This window comes from Vitis riparia, chromosome 16 (assembly GCF_004353265.1).
Source record: "Vitis riparia cultivar Riparia Gloire de Montpellier isolate 1030 chromosome 16, EGFV_Vit.rip_1.0, whole genome shotgun sequence".
Taxonomy (NCBI): domain Eukaryota; kingdom Viridiplantae; phylum Streptophyta; class Magnoliopsida; order Vitales; family Vitaceae; genus Vitis; species Vitis riparia.
Genome location: NC_048446.1, coordinates 19320414 through 19343220, shown reverse-complemented (window position 1 = coordinate 19343220; position 22807 = coordinate 19320414). Strand labels below are relative to the sequence as shown.

Genomic DNA, 22807 nt, shown 5'->3' with positions numbered 1-22807 from the left:
GCCCCTTAGAATTTAGGACTTGAGGGGCATTTAGTAAACAGACTTAATAACTTAATTTTGATTAATAACTTAACTTGAGTTATTAAACATATAAATTATAAAATAAATGTGTAAAAATACTACTTAAAGTCAAAATTAATTTAAAACAATAAGTTATAGATATTAATTTCTATTTTTAAATGATGGATATACTATATTTCTCCACAAGGAAATTAGCGGCACATATGTGTATGTACATGTAGTGTAATGCCCCAAACCCAATTTAAGGGTAAAAAGGTCTTTTCGTATTTAAAACCCTTAGATATAAATTAGATTTTTTTATCTTCTCTATTCAAAAAAACCTTTTTACAAAAAGATCAAAGAACATGGGGTTGAAAATTTGGAGGTTTAGGGTTTGAATATCAATTTTTCAAGTAAGATTTTTAATCTTTAATATTTTATATTTTTAAATTAGTTTTAAACACTTTAGATATTCTTTGGAATATCTCAATTTTTATTAGAGTTCGTTTAATTAATTTATAGATAAAAAAGATTAAAAATTTATGAATATAGTTTGATTTATTAATGAAGATCGACAAATTTTAATTACTCAAATGAATAGATCTAGAAAAAAAAAGTAATAAATAAATAAAATGAGAGTCGTATGATTTTCTGGAACGGTGAATAAAATAATAAAAATAATAATGTAGATGTGTGTCGTGTAGTAGAGGGTTTAAAAAAAAAAACAAGGATGCGTGCGGACGTCCAGGAAAGAAAGAAGCAAAAGAAAAGACAAAAAAGTGTTATTATTATAATAATAATAATAATAATGGGTGTAGTTGGTGGCTTGGAGTAATGGTGTTACAAGGTTTTTAAAAGTAATAATAATATATAATGGGGTGTGGGGCTAGAATTGTGGTTAAGTAACAGTTGGATTATGAGAATAATAATAATAATAATAATAATAATAGTTTCTTGTATAGGTTTTAATTTAATTTAAGTATATAAAGAAATAAATAGTGATGGTAAGATTAGGAAAGAAAATGAATTTTACAATAATTTGAAAACTCACTAAATTAATTTATTTTTGTTTAGTAAGTTGAAAATAATATTGGGTAGTAATAATATTAGTATAAGAAATTAATTAGGATCCCTAATACTAAATAAAATATTTTTAGAATTGTCAAATTTATATATTTAAATAAATAATCAATAATCAATATTGTGTATGATATTATGTTAGGTGAGGAGGAAATTCTTCAAAGTTAAATACTTTAAGATTTTGAGTACTTCTTTAAGGTAAGGGAAATTAATGTCGATTTTTATAAAAGAAAATAATTTTCTTTTTATATTGTAATTCGAAATATGTAAAAATATTATTTTTATCTTTATGCATGGATCAAATATGTGTTTTGTATAAAAAGTATATTTGAGAATTTCTTTATTTATGAAAAATGAAAAATTAAGGAGATATGATATTTTGTTTTGTAAGTTTGAATTAATGAAATAAAATGTTTGACTCTAGATTATATGGCCCTAGTCAACGGGTTATAATTGTTAACATTTTTTGTCCTAGTCAATGGATTATAATAGTTGATATTATATGGCCCTAATCGACGGGTTATAATAGTTAACCTTAAGACCCTAGTCAACGAGTTATAATAGTTGACCTCATGGCCTTCGTCAACAGGTTATAATTGTTGACTTTTGGTTTTGTTTACCTTAAATGGAACAAATTTGAAACTAGTCACTCATATGTGAAGTCCCACCTAATTGGGTACCATTTGTTATTTGATAACCAGAGTAAAGATATTTTGAATGTATTTGATTTGGTTTTGATGAGAAATTGTTTTGAAATGGATATGAGAAAGTTTTGTTGAAAAGTTTGAATGTATTTGTATTTTGAACTCAAAAGTTTTTATAAAAATAAGTACATGTTATATCTCCTATTTGCAAGCATGATTGAAAATGTTTGATCCATGAAATTGTATTAATGTTCCTTATTAGGCTTTGAGCTTACCGCCCTTTGTTAATAATCTTTCAAGTAACCTCAGTTCGAGCGAGGAGTGACTGTTATGAGGGAAATTTGGTTTTATTAGGACATTTGTTTAAACTCTCTTTATTTTGAATGTTGTTTAGATGTTAAAACTTAATTCTCATTTGAATTATTTTGAGTTTGGAGTTATTTGGACAATAATACTTTAGTTGATGTATTAGTTTTTTTTAAAGTTGATACTTGAAGATTTTAGAATTTTTTTCATACTACTCTGAATAAGAATTTGGTAATTGGTAAATTTTCCAATCACAATACGAATGTTTGTATTGTTTCCATTTTGAGCCTTTGGGCTTGAAGTGTGAAATGATCGTCATGCCCTTGGAGTGGGTTTTGGGCCATGACAAAGTGGTATAAGAGTACTAGGTTATGATCTTGTTGGGAACTTGTTTTAGTTTACTTTGGAGATAGATGAGTGATGCATTAGTTTAAGTTTCAGTTTCATCTTCTATAAATTCATATTATTCCTTATGAATCTAATTTGTCTAATTGGTTTTCTAGTGACTAATTTAGTTATACCTAATGCTTCATAGGACAACATGCCACCAAGAAGACCAGTATCTTCCCAAAACAGTCAAGCTAATAATGATGTACCTCCTGCACTTGAGGGTTTGCCTTCCATGAATGTAGAAGGGCTTTATAGGTATCTTGAGACTTTAGCTGGTTTGGTTGAGTGTCAGGCTGGAGCTATTGAGACTCAAGCTCTTGGACAACCCTAATCTTCTAAGGGTTGCTCATTTGATGACTTTAAGAAGTTAAGTCCTCCTTACTTTTCTGGTAATCAAGACCCAAAGGAAACAAAAGCTTGGATTCTTAAGATAGAGAAATTCTTTGATGTTATAGATTGCCCTGAGGAGCAAAAAGCCTCTTATGCAGCATTTATGTTAGATAAAGAAGCACTTCATTGGTGGCGTATGACCAAAAGGTTTTTAGAGGATCAGAGACCTATAGTTTGGAGACAGTTTAAGGAGACATTTTACAAAAAGTACTTCCCCAACAGTGTTAGACGACAAAAAGTAGGAGAGTTTGTTCGTTTGGAACAGGAGGATATGACGGTGGCCTAGTATGAGACTAAATTTACAGAGTTGTCATTTTACTCCACAATTGATTGCTACAGAGGAAGAAAAGGCATTAAAGTTTCAAGATGGATTGAAGCCCTATTTGAAGAACAAAATATCTATTTTGAAGCTTAGTATCTATTCAGACGTTGTAAATAGAGCCCTTATAGCGGAAAAGGATAATAAAGAGCTTCAGTAGTACAGAGAGTAACAAAGGAAGAGGAGTAGGAGTGATAGTACCCATGATAACCAAGCACCAAAAAGGTTTGTTTCAACTGAGAGTCAGATTAAATGGGAAGTAGTGCAAAATTTAGATGTGACTTGTTCTATTTGTGGTAAGAAACATTGGGGTAAACCTTGCTATAAAGAGTCTGGAGCTTGTTTTGGTTGTGGGAAGCATGGACATATGATTCGGGATTGTCTAGAGAATAAGAAGTTTATAATTGGAAAACCTAAAGAGGAGAATAAGGAGGATAAACAGAAACCTAGAGTCCAAGGGTGGATGTTTGCTATGAATCATTAAGATGCTCAAGCCACTTTTAATGCGGCGATAGGTACTATTTGAATTTACACTTTATTGCTAGAGTCTTGATTGACCTAAACTCAACACACTTTTTGTTTCGATATCTTTTGTTGGTTTGTTGGGAATGCTTGTTTGTAGCCTAAACTTTGATTTGATTTTTGTTATTCCTATGAAACATTCTATTGTGGATAATATAATGTTTGGAGGTTGTCTTATGATGGCTAGTTATATAGAGATGTTAGTTGACTTAGTACTTCTTGACCTTTAGAATTTTGATGTGATTTTGGAGATGGATTGGTTAGTTTCCTTTTATGTCCCTATTAATAATTTTGATAAAAGGGTGATTTTCGTATTCTTGGCCAATATAAGTTTAGTTTTAAGGAAAAGCATGTGGTTAGACCGTTGTGTATGATCTTGGCCTTATGAGCTAGTTCATTGCTTAGGAAAGATTGTTAAGGGTTTTATGCCTATGTGGTGCAAGATGGAAAAGATACTATGTTCTATTATTGTCCGATTGATAAAGGTCTAGTGAAGCTGTGATGTCCCACATCAGATAGGGGAGGAAGTTCCAAGCGCTATATATGTAGAGGCTCCTCTTAACCAAGTAGACGCGTTTTAAAGCCGTGAAGGTCCCTTTGGGTCCAAAGCGGACAATATCTACATGGTTGGAAGCGGGTCGTTACAAATGGTATCAGAGCCGATCCCCGACCCCAGTGTGGGGGTTTGTTTGGCCCTGTAAAAGATGTTTGTCTGTTTGGCCCTACAATCCCATGGGACACAACGAGGATGTTGTGTTTGCATAAGAGGGTATTTGTGATGCCCCACATCGGATAGGGGAGGAAGTTCCTAGCGCTATATATTTAGAGGCTTCTCTTAACCAAGTAGACGCGTTTTAAAGCTGTAAGAGCCCCTTTGGGTCCAAAGTGTACAATATCTACACGGTTGGGAGTGGGTCATTATAGAAGCAATCTTAGTATTTGAGATGTCACTTAGGAAGTATATGAAGATATAAGAGAAAAACATTTTCATTTATTTCAAGACTCGTGTATGTCAAGTTTAGAGGACTAAACTTCTGTTAAGGAGGGGAAGATGTAATGCCCCAAACCCAATCGTAATTTAGAAATTATTAATTAATTAAAGTAATTTAATAAGGGTAAAAAGGTCTTTTCATATTTAAAACTCCTATATATAAATTAGATTTTTCCTATCTTTTATATTCAAAAAAACTTTTTACATGTATATCAGAAAGATCAAAGAGTATAGGGCTAAAGATTTGAAGGTTCAGGGTTTGAAGATCAATTTTTCAAGTAAGATTTTTAATCTTTATATTAATATTTTATATTCGTTAATTAGTTTTAAACACTTTAGATATTCTTTGGAATATCTCAATTTTGATTAGAATTTGTTTAATGAATTTATAGGTCAAAAAGATTAAAAAATTATGAACATAGTTTGATTTATTAATGAGGATCGACAGATTTTGATTACTTAAATGAATAGATCTAGAAAAAATAAATAAATAAATAAAATAAGAATCACGTGATTTTTTAGAACGGTGAAGAAAAAAATAATAATAATAATGTAGATGTGTGTCGTGTAGCAGAGGGTTTAAAATAAGAAAACAAAAACAACAAGGATGCATGTAGACGTCCAACGAAGAAAGAAACAAAAGAAGAAGAAGAAGAAGAAAATGTGTTATTATTATAATAATAATAATGGGTGTAGTTGGTGGCTTGGAGCAATAGTGTTGCAGGGTCTTTGAAAGTAATAATAATAATATATAATGGGGTGTGGAGGTGGAATTGTGGTTAAGCAACAGTTGGATTATAGGAATAATAATAATAATAATAATAATAATAATAATAATAGTTTCTTGTATAGGTTTTAATTTAATTTAAGTATATAAAGAAATAAATAGTGATGGTAAGATTAGGAAAGAAAATGAATTTTACAATAATTTGGAAACTCACTAAATTAATTTATTTTTGTTTAGTAAGTTGAAAATAATATTGGGTAGTAATAATATTAGTATGAGAAATTAATTAGGATCCCTAATACTAAATAAAATATTTTTAGGATTGTCAAATTTATATATTTAGATAAATAATCAATTATCAATATTGTGTATGATATTATGTTAGGTGAGGAGGAAATTCTTCAAAGTTAAATACTTCAAGATTTTGAGTACTTCTTCAAGGTAAGGGAAATTAATGCCGATTTTTATAAAAGAAAGTAATTTTCTTTTTATATTGTAATTTGAAATATGTAAAAATATTATATTTATCTTTATACATGGATCAAATATGGGTTTTGTGTGGAAAGTATATTTGAGAATTTCTTTATTTATGAAAAATGAAAAATTAAGGAGATATGATATTTTGTTTTGTAAATTTGAATTAATGAAATAAAATGTTTGACTTTGAATTATATGGCCCTAGTCAACGGGTTATAATTGTTAACATTTTCGGCTCTAGTCAACGGATTATAATAGTTGATATTATATGACCCTAATCGACGGGTTATAATAGTTGACCTTAAGGCCCTAGTCAACGGGTTATAATTGTTGACTTTTGGTTTTGTTTACCTTAAATGGAACAAATTTGAAACAAGTCACTCATATGTGCAGTCTCACCTAATTGGGCACCATTTGTTATTTGATAATCAGAGTAAAGATATTTTGAATATATTTGATTTGATTTTGATGAGAAATTGTTTTGAAATGGATATGAGAAAGTTTTGTTGAAAAGTTTGAATGTATTAGTATTTTGAACTCAAAAGTTTTTATGAAAATAAATATATGTTATATCTCCTATTTGCAAGTATGATTGAAATTATTTGATCTATGAAACTGTATTAATGTTCCTTATTGAACTTTGAGTTCATCCCCCTTTGTTAATAATCTTTCAAATAACCTCAGTTCGGGCGAGGAGTGACCGTTATGAGGGAAATTTGGTTTTATTAGGACATTTGTTTAAACTCTCTTCATTTTGGACTTTGTTTAAATGTTAAAACTTAATTCTTGTTTGAATTATTAGGTCCATATCTTTTTTTTTAATGATTCTTTTTGAGTTTAAGGTTATTTGGACAATAACATTTTGGTTAATGTATTAGTTTTTTTTAAAGTTGATACTTGAAGATTTTAGAATTTGTTCATACTGCTTTGAATAGGAATTTGGTAATTGGTAAATTTTCCAGTTACAATACAATTGTTTGTGTCGTTCCACTTTGAGCCTTTGGGCTTAAGGTGTAAAATGACCGTCATGCCCTTGAAGTGGGTTTTGGGGTGTGACATGTAGTATGAAACTTTAGTCGCAGTTCAGATCTTCGATCTCTCTCTCCATCAAATTAACTCCCATGGTGCAATTCATTTGCGCTGATTTCCTCTTTTTTATCAGCTTCATCACCTGCACCCTTCCATTCAATCTGCCATGGCTGGTCAGCATCAAACGCCCAGAGTTTAGATCACTGCCCAAGTTTGAGTTGCTGGATACATTGTTCGAACTCACATCCACCATCACATCGATCTTTCTGGTCGATCTAGCCCGGGCTCGAGCCCTAGCAATAAAGACCTCTCCCACTGTATTCCCTCCATAAGCGAACGTTACCGTGCTGTTCTCAAAGCTGAAGTTACCAAAATTGGTGTTCTCGACAGTAACTTCAGCATGGATCCTCATGCCAAATGAGGTAGTGGATGTGTTCGAGCTATAGACGATGTCCTCTACTACAGTATTGCGCAACCTGAACTTAGGGTTCTTGACGCGCATCACAGTTAGTGCAATTGCGGTTATGACTATGGTCTGGAACACGACGAAAGCAGCAGCATATAATGAGTATTTCATGATTTTCTTGCGGCGAAGGGTTTGAGACTGCACCTCAGGATTAACACGTTCGTTATTGCTTGCCATTTTTTTGGTTTGCATTGTAGCGATTGCAGAGGAGAAGATGATTGGAGATGAAGAACCCTAATAAGCTTTCTATGGTTAAGGACAGTGATGAAGAAGACCTAATTCCTATAATGAGCTGTGTACTATATGTTACCTTGTTTCAGTTGGGGGCCTCCTATTTTGTGGGACACGGCTCCTAATAAAGGTTTCTTGATAATGTGTTTTGCTTCTAAACCCTAGTTAATAGGCCCAAAGTAAACTTTGTCCACTAGGTTTAACTATCAGTTTAATCTTGTTATGGAAACCATTAATAACTAAAGTAGGTTGACGCCTAGTTTGTTTTTACAGAAAATTAAAAAAAAATAGCAATTCTAAAATTAGAAAATTTACCATTTGTATTGAAATTATGTCTTAAAATCATGGATTGAAAAATCGGTTTTTATCGGTGATATTTCGCCGATATATATCGGATGTTCACATGTCAATTTGTCGATAAGATATGACACAAAAATCTCGAATATGTTTTGTAAATGTTGGTTTCTATAAACTTTTTCAAATATTCTTGTGAACCAAATGAAAAATCTCCTAGTAGGGGAAGGATAGGCTTTCTCATCCATAATAGAATTAAATAAGGATGAAAAATTGTGTTTACGTGGTTTAATATTATGTTAAAAACTTTAATTTAAGAATATATAAAATTTATAATCTTACTTTATGGGTAATGCAATATATAAGAATGTATAAAATAGTAGTTTTAGATTATGAAATTTGTTATCTTTTCTTACGCTATTATTTTTCATAACATATGTAGTTTAATTAAGATTATATAAAAAATAAATTAAGAATAAAATATTATACAAAATTTTATCATATGAGTTAACAATAATTAAATAATAAAAATAATCAAATAATTGCATAGCTTTTATGATAAATAATAAGCTTAACATAGCTTCTAGTTAGAATGTTTAGTTCTCGTTTAATTTTTACATATATATTTTTTTATGCTATAAATTATCTATATAGAACATTTTTTATATAGCTTTCTAATCATAAAAGACTATAAAAGTAATTTTACATACTTTTGACTATGATAAATTATATAATATTAACACTTTTACATAACTTCTTATTAATATTTCATATTATCATAAGATAAACTCGGGAAAATAACATAATAATTACAAAACAACTAACTAAATAAGAAAATAAAAGAATAATCTTTCCATCACTTTTGATTATGAATAATTTTATTTTAACAAAATGAAGACTTTGTATAATATCAAGCTATGACATAATATCGTTATTGACTACAAAATTCTATAAAATAGTTAATTGACAATTTTGTTTTGTAAAAGCTTAATTATATAATAGAATTAGAAATTGTTTGCATAGTTTTTAGTTATCGAATTGTTGATTGTCAATTTTGTTTTGTATAACTTCTTGTTGGTATAATTAGAAATTGTTTGTACAGATTTTGTGTTACAAAATCTTTAATTGATAATTTTATTTTGTATAACTTTGGTTATATCACAAAATTAAAAATTATCTACAAAACATTTGATTAAGAGATAATTGTAAGTAGAAATTGTCTCTCATAACTTCCGCTTATAATATAAAGTAAATAGAAGTTGTAATAACAAAAATAGAATATAATTAAATATCACTTTTTATGTATCTTTTGAAATATAAGTATTTAAAAATAAAGAAATAAAAACTTCGTACCTTTCTAGATATGATTAAGTGTTTCAAGTAAACAAGACCTTTCGTGGATGAATTTTTTTTTCTCTATGTTCTTAGTGTCGTGGTGATAATGTGTACTAAAACTAAAGAAAATAAAGAAAAAATTGGAAATATAAATTCAAATTAAAAAAAAAGAAAAAAAGAAAAAAAAGAAACCTAACGCTATCTATTTCCAATAACCTTAGCCCTATTCATAAAGTTCCATAATCATAATTACTATAATAAATACATTTCTAATTATCGTCCATAATACATGAATATCTAAAAGGTTTATTACAAAGAAATTGTGACATCCACAAATTTAAATCTACACTTATTTATTACATATCTTATTAATTATTTATTATATATTCTTAATTTTTCCAAAATATTTTGGCAGCCGGGGCTCAAAACAAATGCAACTTCATTTGGGCCAACCCAAAGCCATGCAATAAACAATGATAATCTTGTCTCTGATACAAGTGCAGCAGGTAAACCAACATCATATGGAATCTTGTTAAGGCCCTTCTTAAAGACATGACAATCTCCATAACTAATTCACTTAATAAAAAACACCATGAGAACATTATTTGTGTTCCTTGACATCATTTTACTTACACCATTTCCAATCAACCAAACACACCTTAAATGTATTTTTGTAGTGTAAGCCCTCAGAGCAAGGCAAGTGGTGTTTAAAAATGTTAAACTTTTGGACTGATTAAAGATTTAACAACTAAAATATAGGTGCAATCACAATAGGAGAACAATAACATGTGACATTGGTTTATATATATGATATATATCAGTGATATGTGACCATAACTTGCAAGTTACAGGCCATAGTAGAAGCTTCTAATGTGCACATTCGCTTAGAAGTCAATAAATGCCATGTCCAATCACTTTCCTACTTTATTATGGGACCCCAAGAAAATGTGTGATCCATTGATGATTCTTTGTCGGTTGTTTAGCTAGGCTAACCCATCAAAGGAAAATTATAATTTTTAATTTCAATCGACCTACTAATTTTTAAACCAAACTCCTCTACTTTTCCATCAAAAATTGTTTTTCCTTTTTATGTCAATAAATAATAATTTGTTTGTGAGTTAATTTGAAAAGATTAAGGACTTGATTTTTATAAAAATTTATAAAAATAAATAAATAAATTATGTGTTTGACAAATTCTTTGAAATATAAAAATTCACTTATGAATTATCATCCTTTCAAAAATTATGTGATCATGATAATTATTTAATAAATGGCTCTTTTAAAAGCTATTTTTTTAATTTATATTAAAATATTAAATAATTCTCATTAAAAGTATTTTTAATAAAAGTGTTATAAATTAAAATATTTTAACTAAAAGTAATCCAAATTCTTGAGATCGATCCCAAATTTTTTATTTTTTTATTTTTCAAAAGGTCAATATTTAAGAGTTTGGGTTTTAGCAAATTACCTTTTTAAGTTTAAATAGAGTAAAAAAAACTATTATTTTAAGATTAACTTATTGAGCTCAATTGTATAGTTTTATATAGGACTGACGGGAAGATAGAAGAAAAAAGAGGGAAAAGAGTGAAGAGGAATATGTATTTTTAAAGTTTATTAATAAATTTAATCTTCCTTTCCTGTGTAGACTATTACATCAAAGTAAATATTTTACCTTCTCTATTTCCTTATTTACAAAAAAAATGACATGTAAATATGATACCATAAAATGGGAACCTTTGAGTGTTTGGAAGCTATTTTTGAAAGTAGTTTTTGTTGTTAAAAACAAAAAATTATGTTGGACACGTAAAAAAAAATAAAAAAATCATTTTTGTTTTAAAATTTTAAAATATAATGTTTTTGAGAATATATTTTAATTATTTTTATTTATTTTTAAATATTATTTTTAGAAATAATTATATAAATACAAATAATGATTGAAAATAAAGAGATATAATTAAAAGTTATTTAAAGAATTTTTAAAAATATATATAAAAAAAAAAAAAAAAAAAAAAATTGGTCAATAACATTTCAAAGTTTTCAAATAACCTTTCACCCTATGAAAGATAATCAAACAATTTTTAAAAGTAAAATTGGAAAACACATCACCTTTCTAGTCATTCACATTTCTACTATTAATGATAATCTCTTCAATAATTTATTCAGTTTATAACTTTGAATGATTGTTGTGAAAGGCCCAAAAAAGTTTAAAATATACATTATTTTAAAATTACTCATCACTCATGAGCAGCCATGCATCCAAGATCGATACATCTTCTCTGAGTACACATATAATAAATTAAAAGAGGGCAATATCTACTCTCCATACCTGAAAGTCACTCTGGAATTGACCCAGAACCGGATACCTAACTTTCAATCTTCTAGACTGTCGATACCATAATTCTTGCTTGGCAAGTAGTGTAGTGAAGATGGAAAAGGGTCATGCCTGAACTACAAAAGATGGACAGAAATGCAAGCAGCCTTTTATAATACAAATAGGATACTGAATTATTTGCCAAAGCTTTGCAATAAACAATGATATGTGTGAAAACAATACCTTGGAAGAGAGTGTTTTGTTGTTTGGGATGTGAAGAATTTTATTTGTGATTTGGAATGCGCTGAGTGATGTTGAAAATTTTCTTGGGAAAATTTTAATTTTAAATTCGAGCAGCTTCTGATGAACCATTCCTGCAATGAAAATATTTTTTTGAAGATAGCCCTCTTCATTCATTTGCTTCTTTTGCTTGAGTTTTGATCAAAAATAATATGTGTATATATATATATATATATATATATATAAAGTGAATCTTCTACCAAAATAATTATCGAACTAATGTATTTCAACTTTCTCGGCATCCACGTAGCCTAATTTTCTTTAATTTTTTTATAAATTTGTTTGTGTCACAAAACCATATTTAATAACTATGACTTTAATTTTTTTTTAAAACATAAAATTATGGCTAGTGACTACAATTTTAAATTTATCTTTAAAATTATAGTCATCAACTATGATTTTAGTCATTTAAAAAAAAAAAATTAAAACCACAAGTACCAAATTTTGTAAAGTGGATATATTTACGTTGATGAGAAGAATCCCTTGTTTAGGAATTATTTTGGAAGAAGGTTTACTTGGTGGATTTAAAAAATATATATATAAAAATTATTTTTTCTCCAATCTCTCTTAAGAATTATTTTTTATTATATAACATATTATTATAAATTACTATCAAAATATTTTTTAATTTATATTAAAATATTAATTAATCACTCTCATCAAAAGTATTTTTAATAAAAGTTTTATAAACTAAAAATGTTTCAAACTTGAAATTAATTTAAAATATTAAAATATAGGCTAACTTAAATCATTAATTTTGAGTAGAACAATCATGAATCCATGATACATGTGATATAACAGGACTGATACATGTGACCAATACCTTTGAAGATGGCAAAGGGATGGGCCTCATGTGATTTGAGATGAGAAGAATTTTGTTTGTGAATTGGAAAGTGTTGACAGGAGTGATTTGGAACGTGTTGAGTGGAGTGATGTTGAAAATAAAGCAAGTAGAAGCTTTGTCACGGCACTTTGTTACATATCAATCAATACCTTTCATCTTGGATGTGTCTCCTAGAGACCATTATTCGGGGCATGTGATTTCCAAAGTGAAAAATTTTAGTTTGACGTAAAAGTATGTTTGGAGATCTAGAATGTTTTTTAATTTAGTTTTTATGTTTTAAAAATGATTTGTACACGTAGTGTATTTTATTTTTAATTATTGTTTATATTTATATAACTATTTTTTAAAACAACTTTCAAAAAATAAATGAGAATAATTTATTAAAAGATGTTATCAGATAAAATCATATTTTTTTGTTTTTAAAAATAGAAAATTATTTTTTATTTTGTATCGTAAAACATATTTTCCTATTTCTTTGTTTTGAACAATATAGAACCATTTTCAAAAATAGTTATCAAACAAAATTTAACGTTTTAGTATATATTTTTTTGTTCATTTGATTTTGGAGCAAAAACGACACCTTCGTCAACAAATGATGTATTTCATAACTTTGAATGATGCCTTGGCCGGAAGTAGAAAAATAGTACATATGTAAATGGGGAATTTTTTTTCTAATGAGAGAGAAATGAAAATTCTATCATAAGTCTTTATCATCTTCTTGATGTTTTCAAAGTAGAAAAGTAGTATATATGTAAATGTGGAATTTTTTTTTTCTAATGATACGAAAACGAAAGATATATCAACATTCTTATTCATCCACTTGATGTTTTGAAAGTAGAAAAATACTCTATGTAAACATGGAATCTTTTTCTTCAATTATAGAAAAATCAAAGATATATCGACATTCTTATTCATCCACTTGGTGTTTTGAAAATGACTTTATTGAACTTGAAAACTTACTTACCCTAAACAATGGAATTGGATTGAATTGAATGGTACTTATATATAAAACCCAACTCTAGAGTCTAATTTCCATTTATTTGTTGCTCAACCAATCCACCTATCCAACATTTATCTTGGAATGTTCACTAAAATGGTCTCATTTCATGTCTTTGTTTCATATCTTTGTCTCATATTGTATACATGAAGTTATTAACATGGTGAAACCCTTCTGCGATATCCTCCATATTGCCTTCTTTTTTTTTCCCTCTTTTTTAGGTCCCACTTCATGTCTTTGTCTCATATCGTGTATACGAAGTTATGCATATGGTCAAGTCCTTAAATACAAAGTAATACCCTCTATATTGCCTCCTTTTTCTTTTCTTTTTTTTGGTCCCACTTCATATCTTTGTCTCATATCGTGTATATGAAGTTATGAACATGGTCAAGCCCTTCTTAAATGCACAGCAATATCCTCCATATTGCCTTTTTTTTCCTCTTTTTTTTTTTTCAACTCAACTAATTTACTTAAAAATAACATCATTTATGTCCCTTGATATCAAATGATTTGATTTGTATATTCCATCTCACTTACACATTTCCAAATAACCAAACACATTATTTGGTATGCATACTTGTATTGTAAGTCCTCGTAAAAGTAAGTGGTGTGCAAAATCATATATATTTCAAATTTGACATAAAGTATCAACTTGTTCTTTAAAATTTTAAACCTTTGGATCATGTGAAGCATTAAGAAAACATAAGGTTTAATCGCAATAAAAATAATTAAATATTTAATGTCTTAGTTTCAACTATTGTTAGTGTGTTTGTTTATATTATAAGTCCATAACGTACAATAATTATATAATTGGAAACGAATCATTGCAAATGAGGTTAGAGTAGATAATTTCTTCAAGATTTCGTGGGATGATGTCAAATAATTTTTTTTTTTATTTATATATATTATAAAAGTAATCCAAACATCTTAACTCAAGGGAAGAAAAAGCCAAACTTAGGCAATAAAGCATGTCATGCGGCATGTCCTATCTTAAGGGAAGAAAAGGGCAAACAACTTAGCAATAAAGGAAGTATATATACAAATATAAGAGAGTGATATGAGACGACAACTTCGAGAAGATGCCATAGAGAGGGGGCCCTGTGTATTGCATGGTACGAGGCGTGCATTATACTAACAAACAAATAGACGCTTCTAGTGTACTTATCAATAAGCAGCCAATGAACGCCATCCGCAAACACATATTCAGTAAGAAAATATGTGTCCCGATTCATCGTCAGTGTTTAGCTAAGCTAACCCATCAAAGGAAAATTCTAATTTGTTTAATTTCATCAACCCCATATTAAACCGTCACTACTCCTCTACTTCTCCAACAAAAATTATTTTTCTAAAGAATGTCAAAATATTTTTTAAAGAGTATCTTTGTTTTAAGAAAACTTTGAGGTAATAACAATGGTAATAACTCATTTGGAAGTTTATTTTAAAAGGGTTATAAGCGTTTTCTAATATCATATAAAAATAAAATGTAGCGATCTATACCCAATCATATAAATATTGTTCACTTAGGACCAAAAGAATCTTCACGACTTTAAAATGTGTTTACAAGGTTAATAAGAGTTCATATTTATATAGCGTCAAAAATTTACACATCTTATGGGGCCAAACAAACCCCCACATTAGGATATGAGATCAACTCTAATATTATTTGTAATGTCCTACACCCAATCATTGATTTGCTCTAAACCCAAATGACTTTGACATCTTTAAAACGCATATATAAGGTAAAGAGAAGTTCATACTTATTTAAAGTTAAAGACTTTCTTTTATCCAATTTGGGATATTACATAAAACATACGATGAAATTTTAAAATATAAACAATCATATATTAAATTAAAAGTGTTTTATCATGATTACTTCTGCTCAGATCTTAAATATAGTAAAAACTTGAAGTGTGAGTATTAAAACCATTGGTTGAATTAAATAATTTAACAAAAATAAAATAAAGGGACCTAAAAAAAAGGCATAAAATAAAATAAAATAAAATAATTATAACCTTCCGGGAATGCCACCTTTCTATCCATTTGCATTTTGGTAACAATGATTTATTTACTTTCTAAATTTAAATGATTGCCCTGAAAAGTCGGTGAAAAAGAATTAAAATTTTAAATTATTTTAAATCTATTCTTGAGCCATCACGATAGCTTCCCAAAAAATAAAATAAATAAATAAAGCGTGAAGTTGCACTTTCTAACCAGAAAGTCACTCACAAATTGGCCACACCTAACTTTCAGTCTTCTAGATTCCCAACACTGTACTTCTTGTTTGAACACGTTAGTGATGATCTGGCTTATTTATTCCATAAATAAATAAATAATATATTTTAAAGAAATTGTGTAGATAATGAAATGAAATTTAATTAATTAAAATGTGCATAAATAAATAAATAATATATTTAAAAGAAATTTTGTAGATAATGAAATGAATTTTAATTAATTAAAATGTGCAATTATATATGAGGAAATTAATTATAGGAATTTTAAACGTTGGAGTAATTAATCAGGATTTTTGGTTGTTGCCCTGGCCAGCTGGGGCTCGTGGTTCAGCTTACCAGTCCTCTAATTTGGACCTTTGGTTGACGACTGGTTGGTTTACCCAATACATTAATTTTATTTATAAATAAACTTTTATTTTATTTTTATTTTTTTACATCTAGGGAAGGCCATGGAAGAAAATTTCTTTAATCAATTTAATATAAGGTGAAAATTCTCTGATCGTCAGTGAGGCATGTGCTTTTAAAATAATGATAAGAGCTTCTAGAAATGTTGTTTGAGTAGCTTACTTAATTTTGGATGAAAGGAATAAACAAAATATTTTTTATTTTTTAATCTTCCAAAACAAAAATATTTTAATAAATACGTTATCCTGTCTCAATTGAATGGAGATGGACTAACTATTTTTATACCAATAAAAATAAAAAATTTAACCTAATGGTCAACACCATCTTTTAGGAATTTTGTTGGTTGTATCTATTTTTATTACCGTCTTTATGCTTCAAATAATTATAAATTATATTTGACTAACAAGATACAATATACGACAGGATGAGAGATATGGTAATCACGTCGGTGTTTTATGAAATATGATATTTTATTTTATATAAAATTAAAAAAAAAAAAATAGATGAGTTATGTTTTAAAATTTTAATATTTTAATAATTAATATTATTAACAAAAAAAATTGCTAAATTTGATAAAAGGATTATTAAAAACACTAAATATGAGAAAATTTCTATAATTTTTTTTTATAAATTAAACATAAATACGATATAATACATGTTATATCGTATTTAATTAAAAATGATATAGATATGGCATGGTATATGTAGCCTAAATGACAATCGAGCGTAGTTGATTTGATGGTATTTTTATTTCAATACCGCAATTAATGTAACCGAAGAAAATATGAGTTACGAATATTCAAACTAATAAAATAAACTTTTATAAATTATGGAAAAAAAAAAAACTTTTATTTTTCTCTGTTATAAATGGAGGGTGGTGGTACTCTCAATCCAGGGTGGCAAACTCAAAGCTCGTGTTTCTTTCTCTGAAATGGTCTCTGAAATGGTCTCTGAAATGGAGTCAGTACTGGTACTGTATCCTTCACCAGGCATGGGTCATCTTATCGCCATGGTGGAGCTTGGGAAGCTCATTCTTAAACACTATCCTTCAATTTCCATCACCATCCTCACCATCACCCCACCTTTCGACACCGGCGCTACCGCCTCTTACATCGCCGGCGTCTCCTCCACTACCCCTTCCATCACCTTCCACCACCTTCCCACCACCCCTCTCCCTCGACCTGTCTCCTCCTACCCCTCCTTTGAAGCTCTAACCTCTGAGCTCTTAATCCTCAACAATCCTAATGTCCACCATGCCCTCCGGTCCATATCTCTCAACTCCACTGTCCTCGCCTTTATCATCGACTTCTTCTGCACCCCAGCTCTCGGCGTCGCCAAAGAGCTCAACATTCCGGCCTACTATTTCTTCACCTCCTCCGGCACTGGCCTCGCCTTGTTCCTCTACTTCCCTACTCTTCACCGGAAAAACACTCAGAGTTTCAGAGATATGAATACCATTCATGAAGTTCCGGGGTTGCCGCCGTTACCATCGGCGGATATGCCGGGGCCGCTGCTGGACCGGACCAGCAAAGAGTATGAATCTTTTCTATACTACGCTACCCACATTTCGAAATCAGCTGGAATCATTGTGAACACGTTTGAATCCTTGGAATCGGAAGCTGTGAAAGCGATTTATGATGGGCTGTGTGTGACGGATGGTCCTACACCGCCGGTTTTCTGCATCGGACCGTTGATTGCTACACAGGGCGGACATGGTGGCGGAGGTGAAAAAGATTACTGTTTAAAGTGGCTGAACTCGCAGCCAAAACGAAGCGTCGTGTTTCTGTGCTTTGGCAGCTTGGGCGTCTTTTCAGAAGCGCAGTTGAAGGAAATTGCAGTTGGGTTAGAGAAGAGCGGGCAGAGGTTCTTGTGGGTGGTCCGCAGCCCACCTTCCAAGGACAAGAGCAGGCGCTTTCTAGCACCATCCGATCCGGATTTGGATTCCTTACTCCCAGATGGATTCTTAGATAGAACCAAGGACAGGGGCCTGGTGGTAAAGTCATGGGCTCCACAGGTGGCAGTGCTGAATCACGGCTCGGTTGGCGGGTTCGTGACTCACTGCGGGTGGAACTCGGTTCTGGAAGCCGTATCCAGCGGCGTGCCCATGGTGGCATGGCCGCTGTACGCGGAGCAGAGGTTTAATAAGGTTACGCTGGTTGAAGAAATGAAGGTAGCATTGCCATTGGAGGAATCAAAATCAGGGCTCGTGACAGCCACTGAGGTTGAGAAGCGGGTTAGAGAGTTGATGGAGACTGAGAAAGGATTCAACATTAGGAACCAGGTTAAGGCCATGAAAGAGGAAGCTCAGGCTGCGATGAACGACGGAGGGTCGTCTCTTGTCGCATTAGACAAGCTAATCAAGTCATGTCGGCAGAAACAAATCTGAGTTTCTCCGTTTTTGGAAGCATAGCCCCGTTTAGTCTATGCTTTTTGTCAACTCTATGACAAATTGAGATGGTGCACGTGCCCTTGTATAATTTTAATCCTATCTCAGTGAAATTGATGGTCTTAATTTGCTTTTGCTTTTGTATTTTTGCAAACTGTTCCTAAATGGAAGACGATCATCCTAGTATGAAGTATTAGAAGCCATCATCAATCATTGCATGTGAATCACGACACTGAGGTGTTTGATTTTGAAGATCTACTACATACGCTAGTGGTTCACTTCGTTCATTACAGCTTCCAAACAGTGGATTGCATCCTCAATCTTCCATCAGTCTTTAAAAATATATAGTAATTTTAAAAAATATTTATTAAAATATAATTCTTTTGACAGTATTTTTCAAATTTATGATACTTTAAAAAAAATCTAATTCAAAGTTTTTTTTTAAAAAAAATAATAATAATTTTAGTTAAATTTTAAAATAAAAGACAATTTATATCTTTTAAGATTAGGACCAGGTGATCCACGAAACTCCTTGGGACCGGTGGATCGAGGTGGGTGCTCTCCTTTGTCGTGGCTGGTCGTTTTCGCGAGGAATAACCAAGAAAATGATGATGACATTAATAACAATTATTAACTAATTAATTTTAATTAGCCTTTGTGTCATGAGTAATAATTAACTAGTTAGAGAAGGCAATTATATATATTCAATACTGTGGAAATTGGTTGTTTAATATATAAATTGATTGGCTAAGTGGAGGTGTTGGTCGACATGCATGCCTGTTTTACTTAGCGTGCCTAATTGGCTTCAGCTCTCGATACACATCAACATATGATCAGCATTTAGGTATTCAAGGTTTTGTAGAAAGAGCAACATTAGAGGTTCTTGAAGAGTCGGGTCAACCTTAGGTGGTATTCGTTTTTTTATTTAATTAAATAAAAAAATTAAAATATTTAGTTTTTTTTTATTCAACTAAAAATAACAATTTAATTATATTAAATGATATCTAGCGACAGAGTTAGGAAAGAGGTTGAAAAGGGACAATATATAGAACTTATTTCACGAGAGGCATGATAACATCAAATTATTTAAGTAGATTGGGCGGAAATTTTAAGAGGGACAAAATGCCCCTTCTAAGCATTACCTGGCTCCACCAATGTTGATATCAATAAGTTATTTGTCACATATTAACATATTACTTTTAAATGAATAAAAATAATTAAAGTGAATTTGTTTTCAATAAATTTAATATTATTTATAGCTAAATATAAATAACTAAAGTGTGAAAACCCTTTTTAAGAATAAGGAAATAAAAAATATATTTAAAAAAATAAAATAAAATACAGTATTTTAAAGACATATTTTACTTAGTTTAAGTTGTTTTCATTTTTCTTATCAAGGGTCTTTTTTAATAATGAAATAAATATAAAGCATAATTAAAAATAAAATATTATGATATAAAAAAATTTATTTTTAAAAAATATTTGAAAAAATAGAAAAAATTGAAAACATTACAAAATATAGAAAATATTGGAAAATTTTATGACAACAATTTTCAAAAACACTGACGAGCAAATACTAACTCATTGTCATTTGTCAACTTTGCTTCTGTAGAAGGAAAGAAGAATGTTGACTCTATTAAAATAAAGAAAATTTCATATTTGTGACTTTGCTTCTGTAGATGGAAAGAAGACTGTTGACTCTGTTTAAATAAAGAAAATTTCATGGAATTGAACTGGTATCATGGAAAATAGTGAAGCATCCTAATTTCAATAATGAGATATTAGAGAGATTTTTATTATTATTTTCTTGGCCATGTAAATAATTCTAGAGGTGCACTGAACAGTGTGGAAAATTCAGAGCTCTGGTTTGTTTCTCTGTGAAAAATGAAGAATGTTGTATTATATCCATCACCAGGGATGGGGCACCTCATGTCCATGGTTGAGCTTGGGAAGCTCATTGTCGAACACTATCCTTCACTCTGCATTACCATCCTCACCATCACCGCACCTTTTGACACCGGCGCCACAGGCTCTTATATCTCTGCCGTTTCCGCCACCACCCCCTCCATCAATTTCCACCACCTCCCCATCACTCCTTTCCCTCAAGACCCCTCCTCTTATCCTAGTTTTGAAACCATAAGCTATGAGCTCTTAACCATCCACAACCCTAATGTCCACCAGGCTCTCCAAGCCATTTCTGGTAACTCCAACGTCCTCGCACTCGTCATCGACTTCTTCTGTACCCCAGCTCTCACCGTCGCAGAACAGCTCAACATTCCGGCCTACTATTTCTTCACTTCGTCTAGCGCTGGCCTCGCCTTGTTCCTTTACATTCCCACTCTTCACCGAAACAACGCTCAGAGTTTCAAGGATATCATGAACACCTAAGGCAAAGGCATCACCTGTGCTCAAGACTCAGTCCATAAAATTGTGTGGATGGGTGTGGGCTTTAGCCCAAAACATTTAAACCCAATGGAACCTCCTTGATATGTCCGGTTCCACCGGATCATCGGTCCGACCGCTGGTTTAGGCGATACTGGCCCAATCCCTAAACGGTCTAAAAGAGGAAACCGGCTGGTCCGATCCCATTTTTAAAACATTCGGTTTGCCACGCATCACAACAAAGGGGAATAGTGACATGTGACACTACCTTTGTAGATGCCCCAAACATAGGGTCTCCACAACCTGGCGACATGTGATAGGCTTAAATGGCATCTTACAATAATCGCAAGTGGCAGGATCTCTGAAGATGTTCTAGATATAGTACCTGTGCACTGCAAGGCATTGAGATCAGAAAAGTTTATTAAATGGAAGTCTTGGTAAACCCAATGACATGCATGTGCCAATATAATAGTGATACGTGACACCATCTTTGGAGAGAAAGAGAGAGAGAGAGAGAGAGAGAGAGAGGCAGAGAGACAGAGAGAGAGATGGCAGGATCTCTGAAGATATTCTAGAAATAGTACCTGTGCACTGCAAGGCATTGAGGTCAGAAAAGTTTATTAAATGGAAGTCTTGGTAAACCCAATGACATCTATGTGCCAATATAATAGTGATATGTGACACCATCAATGGAGAGAGAGAGAGAGAGTCAATAAACAATTAAAAAAAATGTATATATTAGTAAATTGATTGTGACACTGACATTGAGAATTCCTTGTGTGGGTGAGGAAATTGATTATCACCTTAAATCATAAAAATAATAAAGTTTAAAGCGTTTGAAACATTAAAAATTGGAGGAATAAATGAGAAATTATGTTTTAATTTATTCTGTTATAATTAATTTGAAAGATATAAAAGATTAACATTTCATCTTAGATATATGAATTTTAATCAAATTATTCTTAAGAATTTTCTCTTATTTCTTTTTTGGTTCTATTTTTATATTATTGTTTAATGCTAATATTAATATTATTAGTTGATTTATTATTCCAAATAATTATTTACCATTAAATAATATGAATAATATTTAAATTACTGTATTTGACATCTCTAATACCATTGCAATGTTTAGTACATATTTAATAGAAACACTGTTTTATCTTGTACATATTTTATAATAATACTAATATGACAATCCTAGAAACAAAAATTTATTAACCTGTCATATGTATATAATTCATTTGTAATAGCCATTTTTGTAAATGTCCATGAAAATTAAGCCTTAAAAAGTGGCAATAAATATTAAAAATAAAATTAATTCTATGAAAAAAAAAACAATGATTTTGAAAAACAACTTCTGATAACAGTTTTTGAAAAATGTTTTTTTTTTTTTAATGTTTTATATAACAAAAGCTATTTTGAAAGCTAAAATGTTTTTAACATGTTTTTAAATATTTTTAAAAAATATTTTTTATATTTATTGTTTTATTTTTAATCATTCTACTTATTGGTATAATTATTTTTTAAAACAATTATTAGAAAATAAGTGAAAATAATAAAAAATTACTAAAAAATGTTTTTTGAAAACATCGTATTTTCTATTCTTAAAAACAAAAAACAGTTTTTAGTTAACAAATGTATTTTCTTAATTTGTTGTTTTAGAGAATACAAAAATGTTTTAAAAAAAAATTGCCAAATATGGTAAGTAAAAAATGACTGAACTCTTTAATTTCAATGGAATTTGTCTCTT

General features: G+C 30.2%; 2 protein-coding genes across 2 annotated transcripts; one reads left to right on the top strand and one right to left on the bottom strand.

Moving 5' to 3' along the window:
* Positions 1-6918: 6918 nt before the first annotated feature.
* Positions 6919-7518, bottom strand: LOC117933382 (late embryogenesis abundant protein At1g64065-like). Its single transcript, XM_034854747.1, has one exon. The coding sequence runs from the start codon at positions 7516-7518 to the stop codon at positions 6919-6921; it is 600 nt and encodes a 199-aa protein (XP_034710638.1).
* Positions 7519-17189: 9671 nt separating this feature from the next.
* LOC117934294 (UDP-glycosyltransferase 88B1-like) lies at positions 17190-18868 on the top strand. Its single transcript, XM_034855970.1, has one exon. It carries the CDS (start codon positions 17221-17223, stop codon positions 18673-18675), a length of 1455 nt encoding a protein of 484 aa, XP_034711861.1. The 5' UTR covers positions 17190-17220; the 3' UTR covers positions 18676-18868.
* The last annotated feature ends 3939 nt before the right edge of the window (positions 18869-22807 follow it).

Excerpts from the sequence above, each read along its gene's own strand:
- LOC117933382 (XM_034854747.1), bottom strand. The coding sequence starts at position 7,518 with ATGGCAAGCAATAACGAACGTGTTAATCCTGAGGTGCAGTCTCAAACC.
- LOC117934294 (XM_034855970.1), top strand. The coding sequence starts at position 17,221 with ATGGTCTCTGAAATGGTCTCTGAAATGGAGTCAGTACTGGTACTGTAT.